This window comes from Simochromis diagramma, unplaced genomic scaffold, assembly GCF_900408965.1.
Source record: "Simochromis diagramma unplaced genomic scaffold, fSimDia1.1 OVJJ01000596.1, whole genome shotgun sequence".
In the NCBI taxonomy this organism is placed as follows: Eukaryota; Metazoa; Chordata; class Actinopteri; order Cichliformes; family Cichlidae; genus Simochromis; species Simochromis diagramma.
This window is the reverse complement of record NW_024387245.1, coordinates 4,477,852-4,494,452: the sequence shown is the minus strand read 5'-3', so window position 1 is coordinate 4,494,452 and position 16,601 is coordinate 4,477,852. Positions and strand designations below refer to the sequence as shown.

Below are 16,601 nucleotides of genomic sequence, written 5' to 3'. Positions count from 1 at the left end.
CATGCCCTATTGGTCCCCCTGGCTAAACTTTGCTAGATCCGCCCCTGCACAGTTACCAGCCGTCAGCTACGCAGAAAATGATCCTGGTGTAGAAAGTAATATTAAATAAATTCTAACAACAGCTTATCAAGCTTAAACGTGCTGCTGTTGTTCAGCTGCTGGTTTCCTCTTTCTGGTGCAAAGTGGGCCAAAAACAAAGAAGAGAGACGGACTCGTGACAGAAAAGCCGATCAGCTGATCATTAAGCAGTTTCATGATTGAAGTAGCAGCAGGAGAGAGAGAGAGAGAGAGAGAGAGAGGCAGTGCTCCATATATCGGTTGTTAAGCTTAACGTGGGAATGCTTTACAGACATTCAGAGATGAACTTACACACTTGCTTTACTTCTCTCTGGGATAACTTCCTGGAGATGAAATGCTGGTTTGGTAGCGAGGCTACAAATACACACAGCTGTATTCATAATAACTTTAATTTTGAAAATCACAGCAAGGAGATCGTGGAAGATCCTGAATCCAGCAACCAGCTGGGGCTTTTCTGTGTGGAGTTCTCCCTGCGTCTGTGGGGTTCTCTCCAGATACCTGGCTCTTTGCCACAGTCCAAAGACATGCACATTGAGCTAAACTGGTGTCTTTCTGTGTTCCTCACAATCATCTGGCGACCTAACCATACCCTATGACAGCTGGGATAGGCTCCATCCTAAATGCTAATGGTTGGGATTTCCTAGCTAATTAGCGCAACATACTGAAAATTGCCAAAGATAATGCAGTTTGACAGACTTAAAACAGTACTGTTTCACCAACAAAGTGATTCCCAAAGAGCTATTAGCTGAAAATGTGGCATTTTCCAGCATGGTGTGCACTGTGTCATTAAAAAATTTGAGGAAGTACAAGACAAAAAGAAGTAAAAGAAGTAGCTAACCTTAAAAAAACAACAAACAAACAAAGCTCCAATTGATGCATCTGGTGTTTTCCAAAGCCTCATCAGAAGAAGAATATGCCACTGTTAAGGAAAGGAAATGGAGAAAAGGCTGAAGTTGTGTGATTATTTGTGTTTCATATACCGTTACTTCCATTTATATTTGAACATTTGAATAATACCCTGCATCGATTCTCAATTTGTCTAGCAAAATATAAAAAAAATGAGGGGTGCCACAAGATTTTTGCACGGTACTGTATGTGACGAGCCTTTTCATTTTATAAACGAGAAACCCACAGGCTGGTCTTAACACAGAACAACAACTAACAAAGCAAGCACAGAGTGATGAACTTGAATTTAAAGATATAGTTGTAATGACACTCTTCCAATCTGTGCTTTTACACACACCAACTGGGGTCATGAGCAAGTGCTTCGGAGCACCGCTGGTTATTAGCAGCAGCGACAAAAGAACCGTGATGACTAAAGATGGCGGAGCTGCAGCATCAGCTGGCACTGGCAGCCTCTGCAACAGAAGGTCGGGGAAACATTGGCAGATGGCTGTGCTGCGAAACAGATCCGCCGTCTTAAGGCGAGTAAAAAGCGAGCCGTTTTTAAATTCATCCATCAGCCTCGTTGAAGACGGCGGCGTAAACAACTCAGAGTGCCAACCCCGGTGCCATTATGTGCGACAAATGGTGCCCTTTAATGAGCTCACAGGTGAATTCGCTCGTAGGTGCTATAACAATAGCGCACACACGTTATCACGGCCGCACGAACCCACACATCTCCAGTTCAAAGAGCAAAATGTGTTTATTTCGTTTGATAGTGTTATCAATACATGTCATTCATGTTATGTGCCAGTGTTTAATAACTCATACATCTACTTCATATCATGAATACAGTAAATAAGTTAGCCCTACAGTATGTGTAGCAGAAATCTCTTAAATATTTAGTTCAGTCTGTTTTCCACAAGCTGCCACACTGCACTTCTTTCATTGGTTTAGTAATTTTAGCATAAAAGAAAAAGACAAGCGACCTTCCAGCAGCAGCTGCCATGTTACTCTGGAATTATGAGGCATTCGGTTTTCTAACCAAATCTCATTTAAGAATCTGTGAAACATTTTCGCCATGCAATTATTTCCAGACATCTACGTCCAATGGCAGTTGTGTGGCTACATTCTAAAGAACATAATGGCTGGAGGTCTTGCGGCTGCCTGACTGGAATAGCTGCTTGAACTGAAAGAGGATAAGTGGCCGTGCGGCCCTTTTTCCCTTTGAATACTTATTCACTTAACTCGTCGCTAATGGGCTCGTGGAAGGCGCACAGCTGAGCCGCTCACTGTCAACAGGCTTTCGCCGCTAAGCTAAATGCAAATAAATACAGCGGTGACCACACACGCGCACACACACAAGTTCAAACAGTGAGCGCACAAATGCCCAGTCACGTCCATTTCTGTGCAAAAGTAATATAGCTGAAATATTTGCTGTGCAAATTCAAGAACATAATACACTGAGGATTCTCCCTTTTCCTTATTTTATGTGTGATGTGTGGAGCGTCTAATGTTATCCCTGAAAAGAAAGTTTGTTTTACCATAAGGGTTACCAGACAAATGTGAAAGGGAGGCATATAGCTGCCTTCTAGAATCAGTAAGTCAATTAAAAGCAGCCATTTCCTCCTCGGATCGTGTTCTTCATATATGATCCTACCGGGAGGATGGGAGGAAATGCACCGACCTCCTTATATCTTCTTCCATTTCCATTCCAACAACCCCCTGCGGGCATCTTCCTCCTCTGAAGAAAAAGCAATCAGTAAGAGAACAGTGCTCCTGCGAGTCAGCCAGCAGGGCATCGGCTCGTCCTTCTATGGGGCTGCAGAGGAGGGGTGGACACCTAACTCCTCTGCTCCTGTGGAGAATGCTAAAGGCAGTGTTTGGGGGGGGGGTTGGATGACTAGTTCCCTCTCATCAGTTCTCCACATTTGCTCTGAGCGAGCGAGGCTTGAATCTTTGATGCCGGTAGTCCTGGCTGGCCGCCCTTCGGAGGGGAGCCGGAGAGCTGAGCTGAGGGTTGGCGAGGCACGGCGTCTGAGTTTTGACGGTTCGCGGCAGCGCCCTGCTGCAGCTCAGAGAGCGCCTCTCCTCGACGCCCGACTGAGGCCCGAGCTGAGACTCGCACAGCTCCAGCAGTGACACTACCTGCTCCCTCAGTGCCAGGGATTTGAACCTGCGAACTGCCAAGTAGAAAAAGGCTTCGACGAACGCCTGCAAGCCCATCCCTGTGAAGCAGAAGGCCAGGTTCATTAAGTCAGTAATTTCATACTGCTACTAGGTGATAAACTAGCAATTCTAACACAGAGAAGAGCTTGACATTTCCCTAAAGAACCTTAGCAGCTTTATGAAGATCAAAGCATTTTTTGTTCAGGAACTATGAAACCGCTGTGAGTTAGATTAGCTTAGCAAAAGATGGGAAAGAACTGAGGAAAGCTAGTCTGGCCTTGTCCTAAGGTAACAAAATCTACCTGTCACCACCTCTAAAGGGCCCTAATTACCTTGGCTGTTATGTAAAGACCTGCCAGTGAAGTGGAACACATGGGCAGATGAAGAAGCTTTTAATGATCCAAACTGTTCTGACAAAAAACATCAAGCTGGGTTGTTAACAAGGCGTTTGATTGCACATTAGAACAGAGAGCGGGGCTTTGACCGAGGTCTGTGCTTCTGTTTAATCCAGATAGAAATTTAATTTTGCACAACTTTCACTTTTCACTTTTTCAGTCGAGACCTTCGGCCCACAGTTAATGAATGTTGAAATGTTTGCTGTTGTCTGCATAGTCACAGTTCTTTAAAAAAAAAAGGTTGACTCATTGTGTAATGCAACAGTCCTACAATGGTCTTATCGTTATGAAGGTTAGAGTATTCAGCGTTTGCTCCAATGACATTTTATAGTCATACAGGCCTGGAGACTGGTTGCCGACCCCTTAGCAACCACCAATCTCTAGGTAAAAGTGTATTCCCTGACCTGGTGAGTGTTTGCTGGAAGGTTGCTGGGAGGCGTTAGTGTGAGGCTGGTTGAAAAGGCATAAAGGCTTGTAGTTGCTTTGCTCGCTGGCAGGTTGCCATGGTCGCCCTGGGTTTGTGTTAAAGATCCCAATGTGGTCTGCAAAGACTACTACTACTTGCCAAGTGGTAGCAAAGCTATGAAAAGTGGGAAATAAACTTGAAACAGAGATTGTTCGCCTTAAAAGTGAAACCTGCACCTTTTGAAAAGTGTTGACGCAACAAAGGGACAACTTTTACTTTGAAGGCACAGATTCTTCATTTCCAGTTTCTGCTGCACTTCTTTCAAGTTTCACTGCAGCTCAGAGAGAAAATGCTGAGGTTCTGCAGGCAAGTCAGCATCTTCCATGCAAACTATGGGCAACAGAGGCAATCTGCTAGCTACTATAGCACTCCCTTAGAGACCAATTTAACCTGGTGTAAACCCCTAGCAACCACCTGCTAACCAATCATGGAATACACATTTTAGCAACTGGAGGCTGCCAGGGGTCACCAGCCAGTGAGGCCTCACGCCTGAATTACGTTTCTACGGTGAATCTATGGCATAGCCTATGCAAGAGGATGACACCATTGCCACATTTATACTTCTACAGTTTTGTACTTGTAAGGATTTACAGTAAGTGTTGGGACATCTCTACGATCATTAACATTAACAGGGTGAACAAAGTGTATTAACAGTAATGCAATACAACGTCTGAATATCATACTCTTAGATTTGAATGATATCATCTAAACCTTGAAAGTGGATATTTTACAGTAGTTTGTAGGTTGAGTAGAACAACTTATATATGTAATCATAACACATAAGAAATGTTTGTTGTACCCTTGAAGAGGCTGGCATCATTTTCTAAAGCATAACTCAGTTAAATGATTTAATGAGACGAGAGGAAAGTCCAACCTCCATCTCTGAAGACTCTCACTTGAATTTTAGGTTTTACAGATTTTTCTACTTTCTCTGTTCTCCACCTAGAAATCGAAGAGATCCATAGTGCAAGAAAACATTTAGATGTAATTTTTTTTAATTTGTCGCATATCCCAAGTCTAACTGGAATAGATATATTTGTGAATTCTAAGTTTTATCCCAGTTCTTGGTCCCTTACAAGTCCTCCAGTGCACCCACACACACAATAACAGACGCTGACTCCAGCCTTCCTGAATACGTATGAGCTTATTCTAAATTCAGTCCACAATCTCCTCCGTACAGGCCCCTCCATGCTCGTCCATGTGATCTCCATCCATCCGCTCCGCCTCGCAAACATTCCTCGGAAGGTGCAACGTCTGAATAATTCATGTCGGGTAGTCTTCTCCATTGTCACAGTGTGATCTTTGCTCATTTCAATTACAGTGTCAGAGGAAATCTGACAAAGAATGACAAGCAATTATCTCCAAGCACAGTATTTGCGCCGAGTCTCGAGGACACCCGTGCTCTCTGTCCTCCACATATTTTTTCCCTTTGTGATAATTTATTGTGCGTTTGTGAGTATGGCGTTACCTGCTTCTCTGGAGTCGGGCGTCGCGCCTGACCAGCGGCGTGTGATGTCTATGTAGAGGATGTCCACTGAAGCCATTGTGAAGTTGCTGCCACTCAGTTTACAAGTCCTAAAAAACATTACAGGAAATCTAAAATAAGCTCCATAATGCAATTCTTAGCTTACAAACACATCGTGTGGTTGCTCTGAAACCTGTAGAAAGCATTCAACATTCATGCTTCCTTTAAATAAATGAAGGGAGATTCAAAGACCACAACCACTGAATGTTAGATTCCAGCCTTGCTTTTTAGATATGGAAAAATATTGATCTCAAATTTATATATATTTATATTATGTAAAGCATATCATCGAAATTCCAGATTTGCAGTTTTATGTTGAGAAGCATGAATTGTGCAAGATTTACCCTAAAGCAGTTTTCCACAGCACGGTGAACCCCCTTTGGCATCTTTCCTCCTGCATGACTCGCCTCTCTGGGATTCTCTCTTCATGTCACTTATTAACCTCTTTAGTTGGGAGATGTTCCACCAGGTTCTTTTGTTAGCACCACACAACTCTTCAGTCATTTGTTGCCCACGTTCCAACACTGCTGAATCACTGTATGTGACTTTATTTACATACAGCTTACATGGGCAGTTATGTATAAAGAAACAGATGCACTTTTATAACAATAAGCACTGAGTGTGTTAACCTTCAGCAGCTCATTCTCTAGACAATCCTTTCTTTAAAGACAGAACAAATTTTGGGGTCAACTTAACCACAAGGCAGATATGTAATGTAAAAGCGAGGTCAGAGGTCAAATGTAAAAAGGTATTTAGATTGTGATATCAGAATCCCCATATACCCGTATCACTTCCTGTGTATTACCAATGCAAACAGAGGCAGCAGGACTGTAAGCATAGTTTTAAAGATGAAAGAGATTTTTGAAACTTTGCCTTATTTGACCTTAAAGAGGTCAGAAGTCCAAAGAAACATGATATTTAGATTCAACCATCCATCAGTCACTATATGCTGTCAATGCAAACAATGGCAGTGAGAAACAGTTTTAAATAGCTCTATATAGCATTATTATCACTCTGACCTTCAGATCGATCAGTCTATTGATTTTGAAGGAGAGGTCAGAGGTTAAATATCACATATCAATTTAAATCTTTATTCTGTACTTTATATAGCTTGACAATACACACCACGCTTGTAAGAATCGTAAGTTATAAGGCCTTGTGTCAATTTTCTACCAATAAATCATTAAGTTGACTTTGAAGACGTTGGTGGATTTAAGACTCATTTTAATGGATTGTAAGAGGTGCCCGCTGTACACCCCTACAAAGCTTCATGAGGATCAGAAAGAATGGCACACAATCAAACACCACCAAAAACATAACCTCCTTGGTGGTAGTAATAAATAATAGTACCTACCTGATGAAGGTCCGAAAGGCAGTGGGGCCAAGGCGCATGTTGCCCTTCACACCAAGGAAGCGTATGAAGAGAGCTGCGATTCGCTCCACTAGCCGCAGGTAGTTGAACTGCTTGGAGTACTTTGGGTAGACCTGCTTCAGACACAGCGAAGGCAAAGTTCCCGTTTCATCTTGGCTCTTCTCTTGTGTTTCTTCTTCCATGGGAATCTCTTCTCCTTGTTCAAACCCACCGGCCCTCTGTTGGGGACTGTTGGTGTAGAGTAACAGGAAAAAACAAAGAAAAGCAAAACAGCTTTAATTTAAATTAATGAACGGATTCATTTTCAAGCTTGGTGAACATTAAACCAACAAGGTGCAGATACAAGAAAGAGATTCAAAATGAAAAGGTTGATTTCATATTGACGAAAAAGTTGATACTTGTCACTAAATTTGGAAAAGCAAATAAGTTAAATGGTCCAGACAGGATTGGTCGTTTGATAGAAGCAACATGAGACTCATCCTCCACCGGGCTATACACTGTTCTCTATTACTCATTAAAAACATCAACTCAATTTCAACCTTAGGTGATGGACGAGCTGTGCTTTTAGAAGTTAATTTATGATGCTTTGAATTAAGCAGACCAACATAAAAGCACTCATACCAGTTTACTTAAAGTGACCAAAAGAAGTCTGTGAACCTTTGATTCAGTCCATCGACCTCCTGTTACACATAAGCTGGATCAGAAAACAGTGTACTGAAGTGCTTCCATGCAAGCAATGCAGTACCACCTTGTTATCAACACACACAGACTAAAAACAGCCTGAATAGCCTGCATGTTGCTTTATAACACCGGTAATTAAGCTGCAATTCAATTTTATTTATACAGCACCAAATCACAACAACAGTCACCTCGAAGGTCTGTATATTGGAAGGTAAAGACTCTACAGAGAAAACACCAACAATCAAAACACCCACTATGAACAAGCAGTTGGTGACAGTGGGAAGGAAAAACTCTTAACAGGAAGAAACCTCTGGCAGAAGCAGGCTCAGGGAGGAGCTGCCATCTGCCACGTCCGGTTAGGGGTGAGGGGGGGAGACAGGAAAAAGACACACTGTGGAAAAATGGTCCATTAATGGTCAAAACTTTAAAAGAGCAGAATCCTGAACATGAGTTTTTTCCACTGCTAATGCACGTTCAAGGTGCCCAATATTTTATCAGATGAAAACAAATCTGCCTTTTTTCAGAAAACAAGTGACACCAAGACTAATCCGTCTACTTTAAAATCTCACATCCTTCTGCTTGTCAGACGAAACAATGAATATATGAATATTAGATAAATGGAAAACTGTGATGGATAATAGTACTATTTTTTTAATTCTCTGTTATAAAGATAATCCTTAGGGAGAGAAAAAAGTCAGCTATGATTAGTTACCATGCTGCAAATTCAAAATCCGTCATGTCATGTTTTCTCCATTTTACTGTCACTCTGTCCCTTCTACCAGCTATCCCACTGTAATATTCCTGAGGGACAGGATGCCTTTTACAGGGAATTAACGTAAACTGCAAGGATTGTGCGTTTCTGTCCTTGGGAGCTTTTTTGGGTGTGTACACACTGTGCTTGACTGACAACCTCCCTCCTCTCACCTGGCAGGTCAGAACAAATTATACCTTCATCATTCCTTTTTGGAACATGAAGTGCTGCGACCTTAAAACACCCCTATAAAAGAAACTTAACTAAAAGCCAGAATAAGTAAAGAACACCTGTGCGAGTTTGCAGCAGGGGCTAAAAGCACAACTGCAATCGTGCACATGTGCATCAAGAAACGCATACAACAAAAGGCAACACTCAAGGGGATAAGAACACCGCCGACTTTTTATGAGGCCGCTTCGTTCTCCATGAATTAGTAAGCAGTGTGAATGGCACTGAGCGAGCGCTGCTGAATGTTTAATAGAATCAATCATCCCTCGAAGCCAGGACGCCACCCACATCTATTTAGACAGGACAGGCTCTGCTAAAAACGGACACGTCTTCAACAGAAGCTGACAGGCAGACAGACAGTGAGGCGAATGTCTACAAACATTCCTGCAGAGGGAGAGAAAAGCTGATGGGTGGTGAAGGAGGAAAAGGTGAAGAATGGGAGGTTTTTAAAAAAAGAAACACAGAAGGCAAAGCGTATGTACCCAATTTGTTGTCATTAACTGACAATGGGAACCTTTTTTATCTTGATGTGTGTGTGTGTGTGTGTGTGTGTGTGTGTGTGTGTGTGTGTGTGTGTGTGTGTGTGTGTGTGTGTGTGTGTGTGTGTGTGTGTGTGTGTGCGCGTAAATAATTAGATTATCAGAAAGCAAGCCTTTTCTTCCGAGGTGTTCCCAGTAGGAAAGCTGGAGAAAAAGCCTCAACTTTAAACACAATTCACTTCCCTCAATCTTTCTTTCCTTTTATACAGATGATGCTTTTCTAATAATGTGCCTCGCCCGCTATTTTAGGTATGGCCACAGATCTCACTTTTTTTTTTTTTTTTTGTTCTCGCTGCACTCACCTTTCATAATGGCTCATAAATCACTCTCAGAGACATCATACATAGGATTAATGAGCTGGGGGAGAGAAGTGCATGTCTGAGAGTCACTGATAGCATCACCCAGTTCTTCTTAGAATTCCTCATTTATCTCCTCGCCCTTCTCTCCAAAATGCCATTTACCCCCCCCTCCTCCCTCCACCGCCAACTATTCTGCCATTTCATATTTGCTTTATCTCTCTTCTATAAGCCTGCCTCGATCATTTAAACAGCAACACAGCTTTTGGGGTATTTTTTTAACTCAGCTGCTGCTCTTTAGCGCGTGTGCCTGGTCAGCTCCCCCCGTCATTTCACTTCATTTTAAACCAGTAAAATTCATACTTGGCTGAATTCAGTCTGAACTCTGTGTTCTGACTGACTGGATCTCATCCATCCCACTGCAGACCGGCTGTCAGCAAACACAATGCACGTATTTTCTTATTGGCAGACCATCTGTGCAGTAAACAGATTACTTAACCTGCCATAACAATGTTTGTGCTCCAGAAAGACTGCTTGTTAATAAATCTCAAATTCTGCAGGATTTTAGAAAAAGAGAAAGAGAGCGAGTTCCCTCTGCTAAAACACCAAATCTGTATGAAGCAGAAAGGATTTCTCTAACACACCTATAATCCACTAGATCCCTGAGATTTTTAATTTTGAGTAACTGTGACTTCAAAAACTACAAAATACCAGCCAAACCATGATTAATTCCTAGTTCTTAATGTCCATAAGTATATTACTCCAAATGCCGCTTTAGACTTTTTATCCAGCATCATAAATAACAGTTTAACTGGGTTCTGGCAAAAGCACTGGAATAAGTATTATCGGATACTGGAGCACCTGCATAGTCAGTGTACAGTCATAGATCAGATTTGACCCGTTCAATGCATTTTACTTTAGCAGGACTTTCTCCTGTTACACTGACTAACTGTTTAGTTCCACATCTGTCCACTCGAGTAGCTCGAGACACCAACCGTCTGCCACCTACAATCCACATCTTGCGTCAGTTGATCTCAATAGGTCACATGATAGGGTGAGACAAGGTCACAGCAGTTTCAACCGAAACCTCTGCAGATAATGACCCACACCCTTTGTCACAGCTTGGTTCATGATCAATAGTGAGTCAACGTCTGCCTTAAGGGACAACTTCCACTAGGGCTTAAATACGTGGGACTTTCCACCATTTGGTCTTAGAAGCGTCTCGGATGAGAGCTGAAACATCTTCAAGAAATGTAAAGAAGTTCAGTCGCTTTTCTTTCCAAGCTTCTTAGACTACCATGACCTGGATGACTGAGAACCTACAAAGACATACTGGCATTTAATGTGTTTGTTTAGTTTGTTTAAATCACAGCAATCGCACTGTGTGGAGCTGAATGATTAAAGAGTTCAGTTTTTGCAGCTGTGTTGTTGGCTGATGATTACATTTTTCGGCGCTGAGCCAATCTAACGGCTAATTTAATAAACATTAGCAATGGCTAGTTGGGACATGCTTACCATTACTCTCTTCAACCACAAGACTTTGTCACCATTTGCACAGCTGACAGAACAATTCCCTGTAATCACAACGTAACTTAAAGATACTCTGAATCTTCTTGCTTCCTTTTAATTATGCACCATGGTTGGATAACTGCTGTTAAAATAATCACGTGCTTAAATAAAATATCAGGATCATTTTATTAAGTTTTCTTTGGTGCTGATTTGAGATCTTTTCTGAGATTTACTTAATAATTTACTTACAACTTTGTTACTGGTACCCAGCTGCATGCACATACTATTATGTGAAGTTTTAAGGGTTCTGAGCCAATATAAAACAAGCAATAATGTGCAAAAGTCTTGACCCACCCCTCTCTTTTCTTTGCTAGGAAAATGGGAAGTATGTGCAGCACTTTACTGAAGTGGAAATATAGCATATAAGGCAAAAACAGCACAATTCTAACAATATTAATCAATATTTGGTATGACCACCTTTACTCTTGAGCACAGGCCAAACTCTCTTAGGCAAATTTTCTTCTCTTTTCTTTTAGTCTTCAGGAATATCCCACACTGCTACAATAGTGCTCCATTTCATTATTTTTGTATCCAGGTATGCTTTTACTGCACTCACAGTATATTTGGGATCATTGCTGCACTAAGGGATGAAGTGGATTCATAACTCCATTAGATCTGTTGCCACTGATTTTCAGTCCAGTTCTCATCTAATTTGGCGTAACCTCAGCCAAGGACATGACTTTCAGATACTGCTCATCTTCTGCAGATAGTCTTTTATTCCCCCAACTTCTTTTATCCTTCACTTTTCCAGTTTCCTCAAATTCTTTAAGGACACACTGAACACCATGCTGAGATATGCCACATTATTAGCTGATAGCTCTTTGGAAATCACCTTGTTGGTGCTTTTTATACTTAAATGTTTCATAAATTAGTGTTCAGTGACCTAACAAAAAAAAGAGATAGAGTAAAAAAAGCATTCCTTCGGAGCTGGTCAGGTACAAAGACTCGACTGAAAATGAGTGATGAAGCAGCCAAAGTCCAAAGAAAAACTTTTGCTCAAGAGTACTCTAAAAATAACATAGTCTGGATCCTTGGAAGCACAATATGAAGACACGAGGGTTGACTGAGACTTTTGCACAGTATTGTGTAAGGGACTTTAGATTAAAGGTTCAGGGGTCTTTGGCTTTTCAATATATAATAATGTGTATGGTAGTGTATTAGCTCAATGAATGAGTTAAGAACACAGATGCACAAAAATAGAGCAATGCATGGGAATCTAAGATTAAATTTAAAATAGGCAAATCACATTAACATGTTAGTGGTCATGACTTTAGTAGTTATGTGGGCAATGTGCCTAACCAGATCTTTTTAACGTGCACAACAAAGCAGAATTTCCGATAAAGAAAATAATCTGAGGAGGAGAGTAAAGAAAAAAAAGGTGATGGAAGGATGGGCAAAGTGAGAAAAAACGGAAGAAATTGAGATGGTGGCCGAACAGAAGCTGTAAATCCTATTGTCATAAAAGAAAAACAGACTGAGGGTGAGAAAACAAAAAAAAATAAAAACCTAATGTAGGAGGAGATTTATTGTCAGGCACCACACAGGGCCAGTCAGCCAGAGAGAGACTGAGCCACCAGACTCGTACAGTAATGTGTGAATTTCCACCACGGCTCAGCTGAATTTAATTTTTCCATTTAACAAGCTTAGGGAGAGCTGTTGAGCAGTGCAGAGCAGGACTCCGAGGAGGGATGGGAAGAGTGAGATATCATGTCCTTAAAAAGTGAACATGCAGGCAAGAATGCAAGGACTTCAGGCTTTGCATGCGTCTGTATGTGTGTGTATGTGTGTGTGTGTGTGTGTGTGTGTGTGTGTGTGTGTGTGTGTGTGTGTGTGTGTGTGTGTGTGTGTGTGTGTGTGTGTGTGTGTGTGTGTGTGCGCGCGCAGGCAAGTCTATATATTTACACTGTGGGTTTCTTGTGGCCTGGATCCATTAGACGCAGAGTGTCCCTGATCACGCCCACTTTGACCTCTTCATCCACCGGACTGGGAACATATTCAAAAACTCCGGGTGCCACCTAAAAAATGCAAGTACTGCTTACAGCAAAAAGAAATAAGAGGCTTTAAAATATGATGATGTTGCTGCTGACATTTCACTCTTACCTCCTGCTCATGCTCGATTCTCATACTTGGGTTGGAGTTGACTTCTAACAGTACGGGCTTTAGGTTCTTCATGAGCAAGATGTCAAAGCCTAATATCTGAAACACACCCACAGAATGTCAACAACATACTTTCTATACCGTATATATTTAAAATTCTCAAATATATACAAATAATGAGGATTGATGAAAAGGTCATTAAGCTTAAGAAAATATCTACGTGTGATCAATATAAAGTGAATCTTATCTGATTATTTTATTTATTGTATAATTACTTGGAAGCACGTGGGTCCTGGTTTGCCGGGTGGTATGTCAGCCTGGTAGTAGACTCTAAGTTCAGGCACCACGGCGATGACAGTCTTGATGACAAGGGCGATGATGTCCGACCACACCCTCTTGATGTCGACACCTTTAGCTGCTAATCTGTACAGCACGCTGGAGAGAGTGCGCTTGCTGCCGGTGCTCTGGCTGTCTGAGTGCACGAAGTTGCCGCTGTGGACGTTGAGCGAGTAGTTTGTCAGGTGCATGAAGACGTGGCTAAGATTCTTCTGACTTGGCTCCTTCACAGAAACACACAAAAAAACGAAACGAAGAAAAACAAAAAGAAAAGAACAAAATTTGTTACCTTTAAGGTCACGGCTTCACAGCACAGTTTGCTGACACCATCGTGGCTACCTGATACAGCTCGGTGCAAAAACGTGTCAGTCCCTCTTTGGCAATGTAGATCTCCAACGGCTCCAAGGACTTTATAAGCACGTAGAGCCGGATGTCGAACTTAAGTTTGTCAATAAGTAACGGCTTTTGGATGTACTCCTGGACTACGCCCTGTTTGGCCTGCGAACCCGTCATGAGCTTGAGGTCACTAGGGTCACGGATGAGGTAGATACCGTCCCCCTGAGAGCCCCCATCTGGTTTGACAATGAAAGTGGGATTCACTGTAGCATCCTTCTCTTTCACCATGTGAATCTGCAGCAGAGGGAAAAGGTACACCACTGAGTGTGAGTCAAGGAAGTTTAAACATGTTTATATTGTTGATGCTGTATCAAAACAGCCTGTTGAAAGACCACACGAACTGGGAACGTACAGTTCTATGTGTTATGAAACACATAGAACCTGTAGAAAACGGTTATTGTTCATCGTCTCAGCAGCAGTAGCAACAGATAGGTGGAGAAAAGTTGTAAATTACTCAGGTGTTTCTTTTTGTGAAATATACACTGCTCACAAATTTTAGAAAAAATATTTGTCTTTTCTGTACTGATATGGACTGGTTAATGAGTCGGGAATGAAAGGATTGCACATTGTTTCTTCATCCTCTAAGAACTGCCTACATAATCTCACCACACTGCCGTGCACCAGCAGGAACCCGGGATCCAGTGCACCAACCTTACAATGGGCCAAAAGATTTCATTCCTGTCCCTGGTAGAGGTCTGTGAGTTCCACCATGGATATGCCTCCCCAGACCATCACTGTCCCACCACCAAACATGCTGTTACAGGCAGCATCACGTTCTCTATCACTTCAACGGACCCTTTCGCGTCTGTCAGATGGGCTCAGGGGGAACCTACACTCATCTGTGAAAAGTACAGGGCACCAGTGTTGGACCTGCCAATTCTGGTACTCTATGCAAATACCAATCAGGCTCCATGATGTTGGGCTATGGCGCTATAGGACATCGGGCCCTCAGGCCACCTTCATGAAGTCTGTTTCTGATTGACTGTTCAAAGACATTCACACCAATGGTCTGCTGGAGGTCATTTGTTCTTCCTGGCATAAAGGAGCAGATACCCGTCCTGCTCATGGGTTAAGGACCTTCTACGACCATGTCCAGCTTCCTGGAAACCCTTGAGGCAATGGTACGTATTGCTAGGATGTGCCATCCTCTGTGGGGTTCATGTTACCAGTAGTGACACTGGCCCTAGCCAAATGCAAAATTCATGGAAAAAACATAAAACACAGTCAGAAAAGATGAAGAGGGGAAAAATATCAGTGGCCTCCACTGTCTCATTGTTGCCCCTCTAGCGCATCTGTTGTTAATTTCATTAGCACCAAAGCAGCTCAAACTGATTAATAACCCCCTCTGCTACTTAAATGACCAGATCAATACTCCACGAGTTTAACTGACCTGATGCTATACTCTGATTAAACAGTGTTCCCTTAATTTTCTATAAGCAGTGCAGTTAAATAAATTCATTATCTTAACTTGCAGCTGCACAGGAAGTAGTAATCAAAGATTTGGTTAATCTGAGGTTTACAAACAACTCACATTTCACTCGCTGGGCCCACGTCCTCATTTTAGGTTTGACACCGTTTTAGTAGATAAAGGTGGATGGCTTAAACATGAATTGAGCTGTGGTTTGGGGAAGGCCTCGAAAGGGACTGGCGGCGGCTCCCGGGCCTGACAGATCCCCGTGTACCAAGTAGAAGTGAAGAAGTGGAAGAAGTGAAAAGGGGAGGGAGGGTGGGGCATGTAAACAAGAACGAACACCTTGTAGAACTGGGGGATCATATATAGATAAAAACCGGAAGGAACGTGTTTGGAGGCGTGGTCCCACTCGTGAAATTCAGATACTTTATCTCCATTTACCTGCATTACCAATCCTTTCACCTCTACCTAAAAGATGAATATTCAATCTTTCAGTGAATTATTATTTGTCTTCACTATACATTAGTCTTCAGCCTGATTTGTTTTATAATACTGAGTCATGGCCTAAAGGTTTTATAATAAGATAAAAAGCAATATTCTGGTGCCCTCTGCTGGACATAACATACAGTTGCAATCAAATCTCAATTAGAAGAACTGACCACGTATTCATCTGAATACATCATCAATCTATTTTAATATTTTAATATTTTGGAAGAAAATACAACTTTTTTGTAATTAGATATTCCTGTAAATCTTAATATTGCATAAACAGTACATGCAGATAATAAAACACACATTTTTATTTACAAAACCAAGAAAAATATGAGTAGACTACATAAGATCAGCATCTGCGTTCATCATTTAGACTAACTTGGAGAACTTGAAAGAAACACCGAGTCATCCATGAGTGAACCAATCATCTATATTTGTATTTTAAAGCCATTCCCAAAAGGTAAATAAGACTCATTTCAATAAATTTATTGAGGTCATTGCTGCTGTGTTTGGACTCACTTTGTAGGACACCTGGTGCACTAAAATTAATACAGCTACTGCTACACTTATCACTGGTATGCTTCTACAAGGCCTGCTGTGGTCTGCCTTTGCAGCTGACTCAACCTACCCATTTAACAATTTGACTTTCTCTCATTTTGACCAACATCTAGTTTTGGTTTATGGTAATAACAGCTCATCTGTCTCTTTTAGCTTTATTATTAACACAAGCAAACTAAATTGCCCCCTTGCTTCTTATTTCAAACAAGACACTATTATTGCTGCTTCCCCACATGAGAAGAGGTTTCTGGACTCAATTTACCAGATTAAAGTATAAACATTATATCTTGGAAGAACTCCAATTTCCATTTCTCACCTTTTGTCATCATATTCACATGACTTTAGCTCACTGAAATAAGC

The 16,601-nt window shown here is 41.7% G+C and overlaps 1 protein-coding gene across 5 annotated transcripts in view; it reads right to left on the bottom strand.

Annotated features, from left to right (window-relative positions):
• Positions 1–448: 448 nt before the first annotated feature.
• ttll11 (tubulin tyrosine ligase-like family, member 11) overlaps positions 449–16,601 on the bottom strand; it is a 31,118-nt gene continuing 14,965 nt past the window's right edge. For 2 of the 5 annotated variants that reach the window (XM_040000383.1, XM_040000380.1), the window contains exons 4-10: positions 13,724–14,014; positions 13,324–13,608; positions 13,052–13,147; positions 12,854–12,966; positions 6,870–7,115; positions 5,459–5,565; positions 449–3,188 (exon numbers count right to left, since the gene is read on the bottom strand). In XM_040000383.1, coding sequence (XP_039856317.1) covers positions 2,878–3,188; positions 5,459–5,565; positions 6,870–7,115; positions 12,854–12,966; positions 13,052–13,147; positions 13,324–13,608; positions 13,724–14,014 — 1,449 coding nt within the window. In that variant the 3' untranslated portion in view covers positions 449–2,877. Of the gene's footprint in view, positions 3,189–5,457; positions 5,566–5,859; positions 6,051–6,869; positions 7,116–12,853; positions 12,967–13,051; positions 13,148–13,323; positions 13,609–13,723; positions 14,015–16,601 lie in introns of those variants that run through there. The other 3 variants (XM_040000381.1, XM_040000382.1, XM_040000384.1) reach the window with 3 other exon arrangements.